The sequence below is a fragment of the Dissoconium aciculare genome, assembly GCF_010015565.1.
Source record: "Dissoconium aciculare CBS 342.82 unplaced genomic scaffold K489scaffold_4, whole genome shotgun sequence".
Lineage (NCBI taxonomy): Eukaryota > Fungi > Ascomycota > Dothideomycetes > Mycosphaerellales > Dissoconiaceae > Dissoconium > Dissoconium aciculare.
The window spans coordinates 1,004,715-1,018,755 of record NW_022984954.1 but is presented as its reverse complement, the minus strand read 5'-3'; the positions used below and the strand labels follow the sequence as shown (position 1 = coordinate 1,018,755).

General features: G+C 52.2%; 4 protein-coding genes across 4 annotated transcripts; 1 reads left to right on the top strand and 3 right to left on the bottom strand.

The window, feature by feature from the left end:
* Positions 1–132: 132 nt before the first annotated feature.
* On the bottom strand, positions 133–2,132 carry K489DRAFT_400198 (uncharacterized protein). The gene has a single exon (XM_033606985.1). The coding sequence runs from the start codon at positions 1,822–1,824 to the stop codon at positions 250–252; it is 1,575 nt and encodes a 524-aa protein (XP_033461354.1). The 5' UTR covers positions 1,825–2,132; the 3' UTR covers positions 133–249.
* A 1,126-nt stretch (positions 2,133–3,258) lies between these two features.
* K489DRAFT_354180 (ArfGap-domain-containing protein) lies at positions 3,259–5,825 on the top strand. Its single transcript, XM_033602493.1, has 2 exons — positions 3,259–4,539; positions 4,696–5,825. Exons 1-2 carry the CDS (start codon positions 3,274–3,276, stop codon positions 5,515–5,517), a joined length of 2,088 nt encoding a protein of 695 aa, XP_033461353.1. The 5' UTR covers positions 3,259–3,273; the 3' UTR covers positions 5,518–5,825.
* Positions 5,826–6,472: 647 nt separating this feature from the next.
* K489DRAFT_408708 (uncharacterized protein) lies at positions 6,473–8,530 on the bottom strand (the record flags this gene model as incomplete). The annotated part of the gene is made up of 1 exon (XM_033607512.1): positions 6,473–8,530. The coding sequence occupies one exon, from the start codon at positions 8,528–8,530 to the stop codon at positions 6,473–6,475; it is 2,058 nt and encodes a 685-aa protein (XP_033461352.1).
* A 2,843-nt stretch (positions 8,531–11,373) lies between these two features.
* Positions 11,374–12,246, bottom strand: K489DRAFT_179686 (uncharacterized protein). The gene has a single exon (XM_033599451.1). The coding sequence runs from the start codon at positions 12,104–12,106 to the stop codon at positions 11,534–11,536; it is 573 nt and encodes a 190-aa protein (XP_033461351.1). The 5' UTR covers positions 12,107–12,246; the 3' UTR covers positions 11,374–11,533.
* Positions 12,247–14,041: the final 1,795 nt, after the last annotated feature.

Sequence of the window (14,041 nt, the reverse complement as noted above, 5' to 3'; positions counted from 1 at the left end):
CCAAGACAAAATGGCCCGTTCGGTGATTTGGCCCGCTCGGTGATAGATTACGTTATTCAAAACATAAATCCTTCTCACCCATCGACATTCTTCGCCCGCTGTTTGCCTTTTTCCTGCTGAGTTGTTCGTCTTTCCATTCACTCCAGGGCTTAGACTACTTGTCCAGGCGCACAGCGCCACCTCGAACCATCCACACTCATCTCTGACAACGGAAAAGGACATCGGCTCCTCCCTTCAATCCAGTCCACCTTACCGAGCCCAATGAGGCGGACGACCTCCTGACCAAGGCCAATAGCTTCTCAACATACCGTTCTCACGAAACTTCTTCCCTCGCCCACAAAACTCTCCCCTCCTTCGATTCGACAAGGCACTCCGTTCCATTCCATTCCGTCCCATCTCATCTCGGCGGCCCGAAGAAATAGTCCATCCGCCGACTGCCGCGATGCTGCATCGTCGACGGTGATCTCCTCCCCCTGCCCCCGCCCCCGCCGCCCCGTCCCGACTCCGTGACAACGCGAGTCCTCCACCGCCTTGCCCAAGACGGTGATAATCCCTCGACTGCGCCGCCGCCGCCGAAGCAGAAGTGGTGAGAGGGTTGATCGGCCCGGATGACCTACTCCCGCCTCCGCCTCCGCCTCCTCGATCACGCTGGTGGTGCTGGTGCTGATGGTTGTGGAGATGTTGATGGGTGAATGCCACGCGAGGTCTGAACGTCGACAGCGGGGACGACGTTCTTCCGGTGTTGGTGGAGGACCGTCGGCGACGGTCCGGGGAGAGGATTTGGAGGGTGGAGGGTTCCATCCCGCCGAAGGCCAGCCGGGAGGGAAATTCGTCGTCGTCGCTGAGGAGCGACATATGGATGTCTCCTCCGGAACTGGAACGTTGGTCTCGGGAGCGCCGGAGGGCGGCGGAGGGGGTTTGCTGGGTGTTGGTGGGTCGGCGGCCGGATGGGGTGCGTGTCGGTCGTGCTGGGAGATTTAGTTCCTCGGGATGGTGTTGCGTGGGCCGTCGGTCTCGTGGGCGGATGTCGTCGTTGTCGTCGTGGGCGGTTTGACGTCCTCGGCGATGGTCGGGAAATGTCTCCCTTCGGCTGAGTGGCCTTGTACTGCCTCCTGTGGGACTCATGCCCGAAGCCCGACTGCCTCCTGGTAATGTTTCGCTGATCTCTTGCCGTCGTCGTCGTTCTAGGAATGACACTGGTCGGTAACTATCGGGCACGGGCTCTTGTGCTTCTGCTGGAGGTTGGTCCGCTAGCCATTGGTGGAGATGTGGTTGGCTGGACGCTGGCAAGAATCGATCTCTGCGGCTGACAAGGTCTGCGAGTGGCGATAGGGTTCCGTTCTCACCTTGACTGGGACTGACATTTCGTCGACCGTGACGCCTCATATATTCCAGATACTGAAGTCTCTCCTGATCCTCAGCATATTCAATCAAACGCGGCAGGACTTCATCGATCTGCAATTCCTGGCGGAGCAGCTCTTGGGCGATTTGATGATCCCTTGCGATCAAGACTCCATTCGTACGCGCTCTCAGGGCTTCATCCGCACTCGGGTCAAGCCCCCGACGTCTCATGCGGCGATAGCCTGGTGGTGGAGGCAGGCTCGTCTCGGATCCCTCGGTGCTGCCGTAGACCGATTGACGGCATGTCGGACAAGAATGGGATTGCTTAAACCACTCACGAGCACAGTCTCGACAGAGGACGTGGCCGCAGGGGGTGTGGAAGGTGTTCTTGAGATCCTCCATACATATCGGACACTGCTCCGGGTCATCCCGTTCGAGCTGGGAGTGGAACTCGGCGCGAGAGGGCAGCCATGTTTGAAACATCTTGGTCTTTCACAGATATCGGATATGAGACTCCGAGAAGGGACACATGCAGTGAACTCGAGAACAGGAAGTGGACGGAGGCAGGTGCCATGAGGGGCGGTATATGGCTCGTCATGCTCGACGACAACAAACATGGCGGCGCTTACTAGGCAGTTGCTGTCGACGTTGACTGGACGGTGATTGACGCTGCACAGCGAAGGACGAGACTTCATCCCTTGCAACAGGCTGATATAGACGGTACTTCATGAATCCCTGAAAGGTTACACAGAAGCAATAGATGAATACGTACCCCTTCAACTCGACATGGTACCTCTGCAAGCAATCACTCCATGTATGTGACGCGGTACGTAGTCCGTGTGGCTTGAATACGTATCTTGCTCGACGTATGACGTGGTATGCAGGCATGTGTGCTGAGTTGGAGGCCTCGGCATGAGAAGTACGTTCTCGTGATGGTGGTCCTGGTCGTGCACTGTGGAGTCACATTGTATATGCGCTCTGACCGGTCCATAGTACCTTCTGCGACAAATCTCTTGCTCGAGTGCCGACGTTTCATCCCGATACCGTCTGGGCGACCGCAGGATCGGTCTGCTATCTTTTCGTTTGATATGGGCATTACTTGCTTTTTGATATGCCGGTCCTAGCAGAGGCATTACAGTATTGTCTCCGGAGCCTCAGATAAAAGCCACGAGGCCATGTCTATCTTGGACATGACAGCAAATCATGTTCAGGGATCAGGCACGTAGGTCGTGGTCGTGACAGGCGTCGCCGTGACGTTATTGCTCACCTGGTGTCACCACACCTCATCACAGTGTTGATTAATCATTGTGGCAGATGCAGTCATGGCGTATATGCACGGTACCTACAGAAGTAATGCTGCACGTGCAAAACAACCAGTCGTGTTATTATCATACCGGACGTAGTGTTGTTGTTGCGTGGAAACGTCGACGCCCAACCTGTAATTTACATGTCGTCTTTAGATTGTCCGCCCACCTACAGTACCTAGTAAACTCATATAAGGGGCTGCTTACCTAAGGCCATCACACGTTCAAGTTGGGCGGCACGTCCAATTTGCGATTTCTGGGAAGCGCGCGGACAAATGACGACGACGCAAATAACAAATCCGCCATGCTCCTCCAGGGCTAAGGTTGCTACATACACTACACGCTCTCTCGCCTCCATCCTTCCTCACACGCGCGTCGAAGATTTGCCGCCCAACCAGATACAATTCGGACGTTCCTTGACCTGCAGACATTCGCTTTCGCCCCATGGATCGTGCAAATCGTCGGAATAACGTCCTGCTTCGTCTCGTCCATTGAAGGGACCCCTCGACACGGCCAAATTCTCCGTCCACCACCCACATGAGCGCGACACGCGACCACCGCTGAACTTTTCTCTTGCATACTTCTCGGTAGCCATTCAACGGCCTCGCCAACGAGCGATCTCTTCATTATGGCAAGTAACGTCACCAAGCGCCAGCAGGCGCGTAACGAGCGCACATTGGAAGATCTTATACGCACCACGCCCGGCAACGATCGCTGTGCAGACTGCGGTGCCAAAAACCCAGGCTGGGCTAGCTGGAATTTGGGAATATTCCTATGCATGCGCTGTGCAGGTCTCCACCGAAAGCTGGGAACTCATATTTCGAAAGTGAAATCTCTGTCTTTGGATAGTTGGACTACTGAACAGGTTGATCACATGAAAACCGTTGGCAATCTGGCCAGCAATACCAAGTACAACCCGAAGAGTACACGCCCGGATATTCCAACTGATGTGGACGAGGTCGACGCGGCATTAGAGAAGCACATTCGACAGAAATATGAGCTTCGGACACTGGCGGGCGGCGTGAGGAGCGCACCTGCCACCCGGCAGAACACAGGAAGTACTGCAACGGGTGGTTCATATTCAGAGGACGCTGTCGGCACCTTACCACCTAAGCCAAAGCGCTTCGGTTTCAGCCTACGGAGTTCGAGCTCGACAATGCCTCGACCGCGCATGGACCGCGCAACGCCTCCCATCTCCCCTTCGCGATCCGGCATCGATGACGGAGAACCCGAGGATCGACGCTCGACCACTCCGCACCTCCATCCAGTCGCCAAAAGTAACAAGCCAAGTCAGATGTTCGGCATGAAGATCAGTACCATTGATAACAATTTCAATTCGAAACTCGGCCAACTCCGCGATATGGGCTTCGACGATCCTGTTAAGAACACGGACATCCTCAAGAGCATGAACGGAAACCTAGACAAAACGGTTGAGTCGCTCATACGACTAGGCGAGGGCCACAGGAGTGGTGCCAATCGGACTATGACCTCGAGGAACATCACTCCGGCTGTTGCAGCGGCTTCCCGTCTGACACCAGCATCTGCATTTGCGGCGGACGTGTCTCCGGCGACTCCAGTGCGACCCGCATCAAATCCATGGGAAATTCGGGAAACTGCTTCGCCTGCCTCGACCCAGCCCATCTCGGCGACGACGTTCTCGCCGGCAGTGCCCGAGATTCCTCGTGCACAATCTGTTCCTCCTAGCATGTCTTGGAATCCTTTCTTGGCGAACCAGCAATCAACACCTGTGGAGCAAAGCGCACCGGCGGCGCAGTATTCTCTCGAGCAGAGCTTTGGACAGATGTCAGTTTCTGCGGCTCCCGTGCAGCAAGATTTCCAGCAGATGGCTCCACAGCAACAAGTATCGACAAACCCTTGGCAGCAGACTGGGGCAGTTCAACAAAATCAAATTAACTATCAATATCAGTTTCAAGATCAAGGGGGAGCTGGGCTCCCAGCATCTAACCCCAGTAATACGCATAATCCATTTTTAGCACAAACAATGAATGTATCACAGCAGCCACAGCAGCAGACCATGTATCAACAGCAGCCATATCAGCCACAATCATTACAACATGCTCCCCAACAACAATACCAACAGCCGCAGCAGCAGACCCAGCAACAATTGCCTAACCCATGGACTACGAATGTTGGAAACCCTTGGGCATCATCGCAACCACAGCTGCAACAGCAACAACAGCAGCAGCAGCAGCAGCCACTATCACAGCAAAACACATCGAGCAATCCTTTCGGGACAGCTTGGCAGCAGCCGCAGCAGCCGCCGACAACTTCTGTCTACGCATCTCCGACCTCAATATACGGTCCGCAGGCGGATCTCTTTGCAACGCCTTCGCCGAGTCAGCAGCAGCAGCAGCAATTACAGATGCAACAAGCCACACAGCAGTCTCAATACTACCAGCAGGAGCAGCAACAGCAGCAACAGCAGCAACAGCAGCAGCAACAACAACAACCACAATTCGTCAACCATTTCTCACAGCAGCAACCACAACAAGCGCAACCACAGTACCAACCTCAACAGCAATTCCCCTCCCAACCGCAATACCAATACCAACCGACCCAACAACCCCGCCACGACAAGTCCTCAATCCTCGCCCTCTACTCGCAACAACAGCAAGCCCCTCGCCCCTTCCTCCAATCACTTCCCGAGGACTCCATTGCAAACTCCGCATCTGCCCAATATCAACCACAGCCACTCGCATCTCAACAACGAAGCGCTAGCATGCCCGTCTCCACGACTCGCCATGTCAGCGCCGAGAGTCGGGATTTCCAGAGCGGTGGAGGCTTCGCGGGAGCGGGCCGGCATAGTCCTGATGCGTTTTCGGGCTTGAGTGCGAGATTTGGTGTTAGGTGAAGCGAGCATCTTTGCATTTGATCTTTTCTGTTCCGTGTTGGCGTGGGAGGAGGGTGACTGTCCTTTGTCGGGGAGTAATGAGGTGACGACCAGTCTTTAATGCGGGTGGTGTTTCTCAACCATCGGCGAGGGAATTTTTTTCTGGTCGTTGTTGCAACGGGTATGGGGGCATTTCGGACCGCAAGAATATGTGCAAATGTCACTGGTTTCAAATCAATTCTCTTTTTGTCGGCCCGAATTCTTCGCTTCATTCTTCGGTTACCCACTTTCCCCTCTTAGTCGAATATATTGCTATATTTACTTCCAACTGAAACGATGTACGTGTTTGTTGTAATCTCAGGCCCTCCGATTATGGATACAAAGTAGAATTGGGTCTGTGAATCCCATGTTTTACATGGAAGATCCCTATTTCGCCTTTGCTTCCCTGGGCCGAAGACTACGAGAAAGTCGGTAGCTAATGATGCGCGGTGAACATCGGCCCGTCGGGACGATGTTTTCAGAGACGTCTAAGCAATCCATGGATGGCTTGAAACTCGGTACCAGAATCGAGCCCGGCATGATACGGTATGTGGCCCGTGGAGATGAGGAGATCACACGCTCCTAATCGGAACACTTTTCTCACGATGCAGCGGCGACGAGCGATACAGCCGAGTGTTGGTTGGGGTGAAAAACTTTTGTTCATTCCATGAAAGGATTATATATATACATGATAAGAAGAACAGCCTTGTGGCTTGGAAAGTGTATTGGCAGTAAAGGAAAGGTCCAGAAAGTGGAGTACAGTGCGCCGATCTGCGCAGATGAAAGAAAGAGAGTGAGAGATTTTCGTAGGGCCCGTCAAGGGCATTGCCCGAATTTGTTGTATATTAAATGGCATAAAAAGCAAAGGTGCAGCCGGCAAGGGCAGAAAAAGAATTGAAATGATAATGGAACGGAAGGGAAAATTGTGCGAGCAGGCTCATGCCGCACCGAGGACGGCATGGGATGCGGATTGCATGCCATTCCCACGAACCGTATTCTCTCGGTCCTGAAATATCCTCTCTTCACCTGAAAAGGGCTTTTCGTCCTCGATGAGGCTGCTCGAGAGTGAAGAAGAACTTGATGCAGAGGCGGAGTCGAACAGTGAATCTGCGGGTGCGAGCCTGTGTTTTGTCTTGCGGCGATAAAATCGAGCCAGGTTACGCAGACTGCTCTGCTGAGGAAAAATTTCCTTCTTGATGTTGTGTGCAACGGAAGAGATTGGGTTGGAAGAAGAAGTCGACGGTCGCGACAAGAATGTTGAATGTGTGTCAACGGCGAAGAATTGTGATGAAATGGCATAGTAGGACATAGAATCATTCGGAAGAACTCCTGAATCAGGACGAGCGTCCACTTCGTTGGTGTAGTAAGTCATTGCGGGCGTTGGGATAAAGTCGTCATTCGCATCATCATCGGTGATGTGTGTGCGGTTTCCAGCGTAAATGTCGAGAAGTATTTGTTTGTAAAGAAAGTCGTCGACGAGTAACGAGTCGCATCGTGTGCTGTCTCGTTCTAGACTGTTGCGGAAGGAATCATCTGTCGAAGTAGAAACGCAAAGCGCAGATAGTTGAGGCGATGGAGCAAATGAGAGTGCAGATGATGGCCGGCGAAGCTCTTCAGGACGAGACTCATCTTGGATGATGGACACTCTGTGCGGAATGATGGCTGCACGCTTGCTTTTAGAGGAAAATTGAAGTGGAGGAATTGATGTAGATGTCAGCGATGCTGATACGGATAGCGAAGAAAGTCTCGATGGTGTAAATGATTCGACCGAGTATTCTGAAGTAGATGACGCCAAGGAACATGTTGGTGAAGGAGGTGACGTCGAGATGACATTGAGGGTAGGCGGCGCAGATCGCTTCTGATAATGCAGCTTCGCTGTCAGTACCTCAGCAACAATGCGTCGATGTGCTTCTAGTTGGGACGACTCCCACGCCCAAAGATGACCCGCCATCAACTCGTGATCGCTGGGCAAGCATGCCTTGAAGTATGTTGGTGGGTGATGACCAGTACAGCAGGACTCATCGTCTCCTTTATCATTGGTGTGAACAAAATTCAAGCCGCAATGCTGGGTGAGAAGCGCAGATTGCAAATGTCGCCGTAGATCCCTTTTGCTGGCGAAGAATATCTTACACTCGTCACACTCATGACGCTTTTCGGCAAAATCAAGCGAATGTTGTCCAATGTGGTTGGCAAAATCCTCCTCACTGTGAGAGTTGAAACAGTCGCCGCACAGCTCGCACTGGATGAAGGATGGTTGGAAGCCAGGCCGCGTGACGCAGCTCATGGCATTGCTCACAGTGTCCATTATAGCATTGCTGGTGTGGGGACCAGAATCTCGCGGGCTACTCGCAGGATGGTGCCAAGTGTGATCGCCATGATGAATCCAGAACTGCCGCGAGACAGTTGTGCCGTCTAGAATGGACAGAACGGCGTCGTCGCCAGAGGCAAGGGAATTATTGCATTCGAGCTGGACTGAAGGAGTGTATATCACGTCGCTTGAGAGATCAAGACCCTGGTCGGCTTCGACGCATGTCTCGCTATGGCGTCGTAGACAGAATCGTGTGGAGCACGACTTTCCACGTGAGCAAGGAAAGGACCTGACCTGACCGGAAACGGACTCGGACTCGGATTCAACCTCGCGAGATGCGTGGCACGGGTGTAGGCGGTCTGCTGATATCACCGCCGCGTGGTCAGCACGTGGCATGGAACCATGGCCCGCGAGCATGAGGGCTGCGCTACGGTGAAATTCAGCCACATCATAACCTTCATCGTTGGTAGTGAAGAGAAATGCCGAGCTCGATGAGACAGTGTTGTTGGAGCTGGAGTGAGACCATCTTGATGATGCATCAATGTGGTTAATGTGTGATGAGATGTTGGTGGGCAGGGGGGGTAGAGGGCGGTTGAGGTATGAAGACAACGATGAAGGATATGTGGAGTATTCAGCCTGGTTTAGGTGGCCTGCAGCTGACTGCTTCTGCCTGAGCACGGACGCCATATGGGCTGTTGACTCAATCAGGCAAATGCTGTTGTGGGTCTCGGCGCTCTCCCTCCGATGGGATAATGTCGAAGGCAAGACTTGTTGTGTGCGTGTGCCTGCAGATCCCTGCTAAGTACGGGAAAATGACGGAGTAGTAGAGTAGGGTGAAGCAAACGCCAAACTGCTGAGGACTGCCGCTTGGCTGATTGAGTAAGAGGGTGCTTGTCGATGTGCAGGAAAAAAAAGCTAATGGTTGCTGGGATGCTTCGATCGTCGATTCAAGGGCGATGTCTGCAAATATATTTTTTCTCGCAGCGATCGTGACAGCGAGGCACTGTATGATGCATATGTGGTTGAAGGAGTCGGATCCTCCGCGCGACCGCCCGGTTGTAGTATCAACCTTGTCTTGGGATGCTAATCTTCTCAAGACGGCTGATCATGTTCGCAAATTGGGAGGACGCGAATCCTAGGCGGCGGCCACAATGGAGAGACAGGGTGGAATCTACTTGGTTCCCGAGTCACACACTTTGAACGCAGCACCTGCTCGACCAAAAGTTCCGAGTTAAGTTGTCTACCGGCTCGGGAGGAGATACCCTGCAGCAAGTGTGGACAATAGCGTGCTACATGTGGGAAGACAAAATGTGCATCCTGAAGCGATATCCTTTGATAATCTCGTGGGAGAGACGGCGAGACATGCAAGCATTTGTTGGTCCTGCACTCTCAACCAGTGGACGGACCTCAGCCCGATGCTAACCCAGGCGGCAAGGTGAGCTGCAAGCTTCGAATTCAGCCAATGCTTCTGAGATTTGAAGCCGGGAATCTCGTCGGAGCTTTCCTGGTCATCCACCCACACGCTGCAACGCCTTTCTCCCGACCACAATCATTGAACCACCATCGTGCCTCGCATCGCCGATCTGAGATGCCGGCAGCCTATCATGCTCCGACACACACGCTCTGCGGAAAGCTTGACTCGGCATCGGTATTTTTCCCAAAACCTCGATAGATTGATTAAATGTGTGAGATCTTTATGCTCTCCGATCTCGCTTTTATGCGAGTTCATATTGCTTGGACACTCCGTAGTCGAATCCGATGGCTGTACGGAGCACCGTGACTGTAGTATTCATAGTGGTATGATTTTGTCTATTGTCAACAGTGTAAGAGTCGCGCGTTGCGACTTTGAGCTTGACTACAGGCCGTGGCAGACGTCGTCCAGTGCGAATTGCCAAACAATAAAGTTGCTCAGAATATCTTGGACCCGGCGAGGCATCTCCGATGACTTCGCGGCCAAAGCGTGTCTCACAGGATGCTCACGGTATTATCACACTGTCCCACTTCAATTGCACAAAATATTTTGCGGGCACGATAATACACTAAATTCTGGCGACTGGCGACCTCACGCGCCTTCGAGATGCCTTCAAATTCATGGCGAGCTCAGGATTCTAGATTGATCTGTGTCATCGAATTGTTCCTTGATCTCAAAAAGATAGAGTAATGCGTGTCCAGCATTATTCGCAAGAACAACCACATCAAAGCCCATGAGAATGCAGCGATCGCAGTTTCCTTTGCCAAAGGGCGTGTCGATCGCTGGGCGAGCTACAACGTGCGGTCCTGAACAACGGGCACGGGATGTTCCGCGGCGTAACGGATATTGCCGTCGCATCAAAAACAACAAGAAACCTACCTAGGCATAGAGAGTTCGGTCGTACCGGTGTGATTCAACAAAGTGAGATTGGGCTCCAGACGAAAATGAAATATCGATTTTGATACGGAAGACTAGAGTGTCATGCACTGATTGCCGAACAGAGCGTTTGCCATACTCAGTGCAAATTATGAAAATAAGCCTGCATTCAGGACTAGCACAGAAGCATTACGATGTTCACTTATGTTAGGATAATGTCAAGACAGGTCAACCACTCAAACCTCTATTGAACGATCCCGTTGCTGAATAGTCCTAGTACTGCTCCCGCGGATTGATTGGCCGGTTCCGAAGCGTCCATGCCCCGAGCCCATTGGCGGAATGGAAGCGTGGCAGATCCGGGCCATGGTCGTCAGTTGCGCTTACCGGTCCACGACGATTCCAGATGATATCCGTGGCACTTGGATGGCATGATCAGTATCCGGCATCGAATCTTCGCTGCGGACCAGGGCGAGGTCTTCGCTGCGCGCGTTGACCCTGAAAGCCATGGTTTCTCGTTGCCTGTCGTTGCAGGACCCTGCAGCACGCCCAGATGGCATTGGAATTCCGGCGCTTCATATATCTCTACCGACGGATCTGTCTGGCCAGAATGGTCGAAATGGGTAGAATATCGACAATCGTGCTGGATGGGAACGCTACCTTGGTCAATTCCCATGGACCATGGTGAAGCCGTTACCCAATATCATATTTACTACGCTCAGCAATGACAATCTCGGAGCATTTGTACCACATCAACTCCGGGAGTCTCCTTTTACGGACACTACGAGACCTGATTCTGGGCAATTCGACGTCCGGAATTTTTACGGTACTGCCAACGCCCGCATCTGTACAGATGGGGTCCGACAGGGCAAGACACATGCAGGGTCCCATCTGCCGACATTTCTGATGTGCATTTTCCGTGAGAGGTTGATTGCTCGGGATCATCGTCGCATTGAAGCGCGCCAGATAACGATGATCACTTCCGATTTAGGCACAGTTGGTCACATTTTCGGTATCCAAAGATGACCTTCATTGCTCTCGAGCAGCCATGCGCTGCGATTAGAGCCTCATCTTAGGATCACATGGAGTACCTGCCTTGTCAGCTTTACTCCCCTGCCTCTACCGTTACTTCGACGGCTGCATAGTGACAGTAAAACCGTCCGCCACCATTGACGCTAGCAACGAACTTCCGGCTCAGTCTGAGAAACGATTTCGGTGAAAGTTTGCACTGATCACGAGTCTTCTCTGGAAATGCCTCGCGATCGCCGTGACCTCCCCGGAATAGCACATAGATCGCGCGCATAAATCTAGAGTTCTACCCATCGAAACTCTGGACCTTGCGCACCTCACTTCCATTTTCGAATTTCCGAATTGCTCGCACCATGACTGCACTTTCGCGCGTCCCATTGGCGCTGTGGTCTCCGCACACGGCCTCCAGCGTCGATGTCCACTGCGATTGCCAAAAATGAATTCGATCTCCAGCATGCCATGATGACCTCGGCTGAACAGTGCCGTTCGGATTTGCAAGACCCTGCACCGTAGCCAACGGAAGGCCATTCGCTCTGCGTATGTCTCGGACACGCAACTGCTGTTCCTCTCAATCCGCGAAGCTTGCCAGGTGATGGCACAATCCAGACTACGGTAGCCCATGGCTTGGCTATTTCTCCGAAATGAGTTCCACTCGGCATGTGGCCTTTGTGGATGCGATTTAGAATAATTGTGGAGCAGAAAAGTACGTCATGGCCCCGACGAGACGATTCCGAGGTCACAACAAGGTGGGAACAAGCAAGTTGTTCATGAATATGGAGACATTGGACTTCATCGCGATATCCAATTACGAAGGTCATCTCGATACATCGATTCTGTGATGCGAGGCTGATACTGAATAGCATAGACTTGCACATCTCGTTGATAAGCATTTTGCACAGGAATACGTTCTTCGAAGACAGTTCTAGGCTACCGTAGGACTTCTTGGTAGAGCATATTGATCGTGATTATGAGCATTGATCAAACACCAATGTAGACTATGCCCTACGATAATCAGATGATGCAGCACGAGGCCACAGCAGTTGAACTTTCACCAGGTGCCTGAATGTCAAATGCTCGAGTCAACATTACTACGCAGATAACGCTGAGCATAAGACACATTTCGTCAAGCTCATAACGACACACTCTCATCGGCAGACATAAAATCAGGTATAGACACAACAGATGCGAAAGCCATGTCATACTTACTTCGGCGTCGTACAGGTTAGCCGATACAGATCGTATGCGCCTACCCAGGTACTTTGTGTGGTATGAATGCTCTACCGGTGTACAAGTACACACAATGATCAAATCAGAGCGACACAGTCTCGGCAGAGACACAGGAACATGTGTGAAACACATACGATACAGGTATATACAGATGGAGCACATCTCGTCGTGTACGTTTGAACGTGTATGAAACCACGCATGCCGTCGGGCTGTGAGATGATGAATCGGTGTCCTGCATGTCACTAAAATGATGCATCTCGTTAGTCGACCCGATTGAGCTAATGCTACCGCACGATCGCCTAGCGTCAGGTACCCGCAGCAAACTATAACCCTAGCACTGAGCACGCACCGCGTGGGGAGCGAGAGGGAGAGACTCACAGGCGAGCACGTGCAGACACTCGGAGATGGAGGAACCCTAATTCGAAATCATCACGGCAACACTGATTCATCACAGAACACACACGGAGATGGTACCGGGAGGTTCGGATACTACCAAGCATAAAGTGGACGCCACCACGCGACTTGACTCCTTGTCAAATTTTCGAAAATTCGCCAGTTATTAGAGCCAATGTTGGTGCTCCACCATAACTCTTCATCCAAAATTGCGTAAGGGTCCAGACCTTGCCATACTGTTCGGCCAATGTTTTTCATCCATTCATCGATCAGTCTGCATAATTGTCATCATCAACGGAAAGCCCTTTCTAGATCCTTCGTTTCCGTAGCAAATACTTTACCGCCCGAACTGTTGTCCTAAATATTCAGCATATCATCTCGGCGCTGTCGAGCCCAATCCGCGCAGAAACTCTAGGTGACCGCCCGAGGACTAGCCCGACGGACATGTGCTTCCCACCTTGCGCCAGATGTAGAGCACCACGGTGCAATAACCCATCGGCGATCTGCTTTTTGACAAGCAAATGGTAATCATAGGTTAGACGATTCCTCAAAGACCGGCTTGTGAGATTTTCCCTAAATGTGCCTTTCAGGAGAGCTCGGTATGTACAATCAAGTATCGAAACCCGCTTCAAGCCGCATGCAGAGGGCTACACTTTACCAAAGTACCGTATCAGGGACAACGGGGCATAAAGTTCATGCGCGCTTCGTCTTACATGCAGGTGCTCAGGTGAAAGGAGCGGCGGGTGCTTTGAAACTGTGCGAGCTATGGCGAAAGGAGAGAATGATGTCCTTCTCACAGTATTTGCGACATCCGGAATGATGATTGTCATACTGAACGAATGGACAAATAACCGACTGTCCGGGAAGCGTTGACTGGCCGCTCAACTCTACTCCAATATGAAAACGGTCATAGCTTGACAACAATAGTGCAGCACGGGGCGCTATTGAATGGTTTCGCCGATGCGCGATATCGCGTGGGGAGGCCGTGCGCGGTAAAGACCGTCCGACTCGTCCGACTCCTCACGTTGCGAGAGTTGGGTGTCTTCCATTTTAAACACTCTGACAGAGCTGCACCCTCTTCTCGATCCCTGGCCATCTTTGGGAGAATGTGTTTGTATGGAGATAGATGCTACAGGTAATTCACAGGCTCTGGGTTGTGGTGGTAGATGGACGCGGCAATGCAAGGTCATACTCTGAAGAAGCAT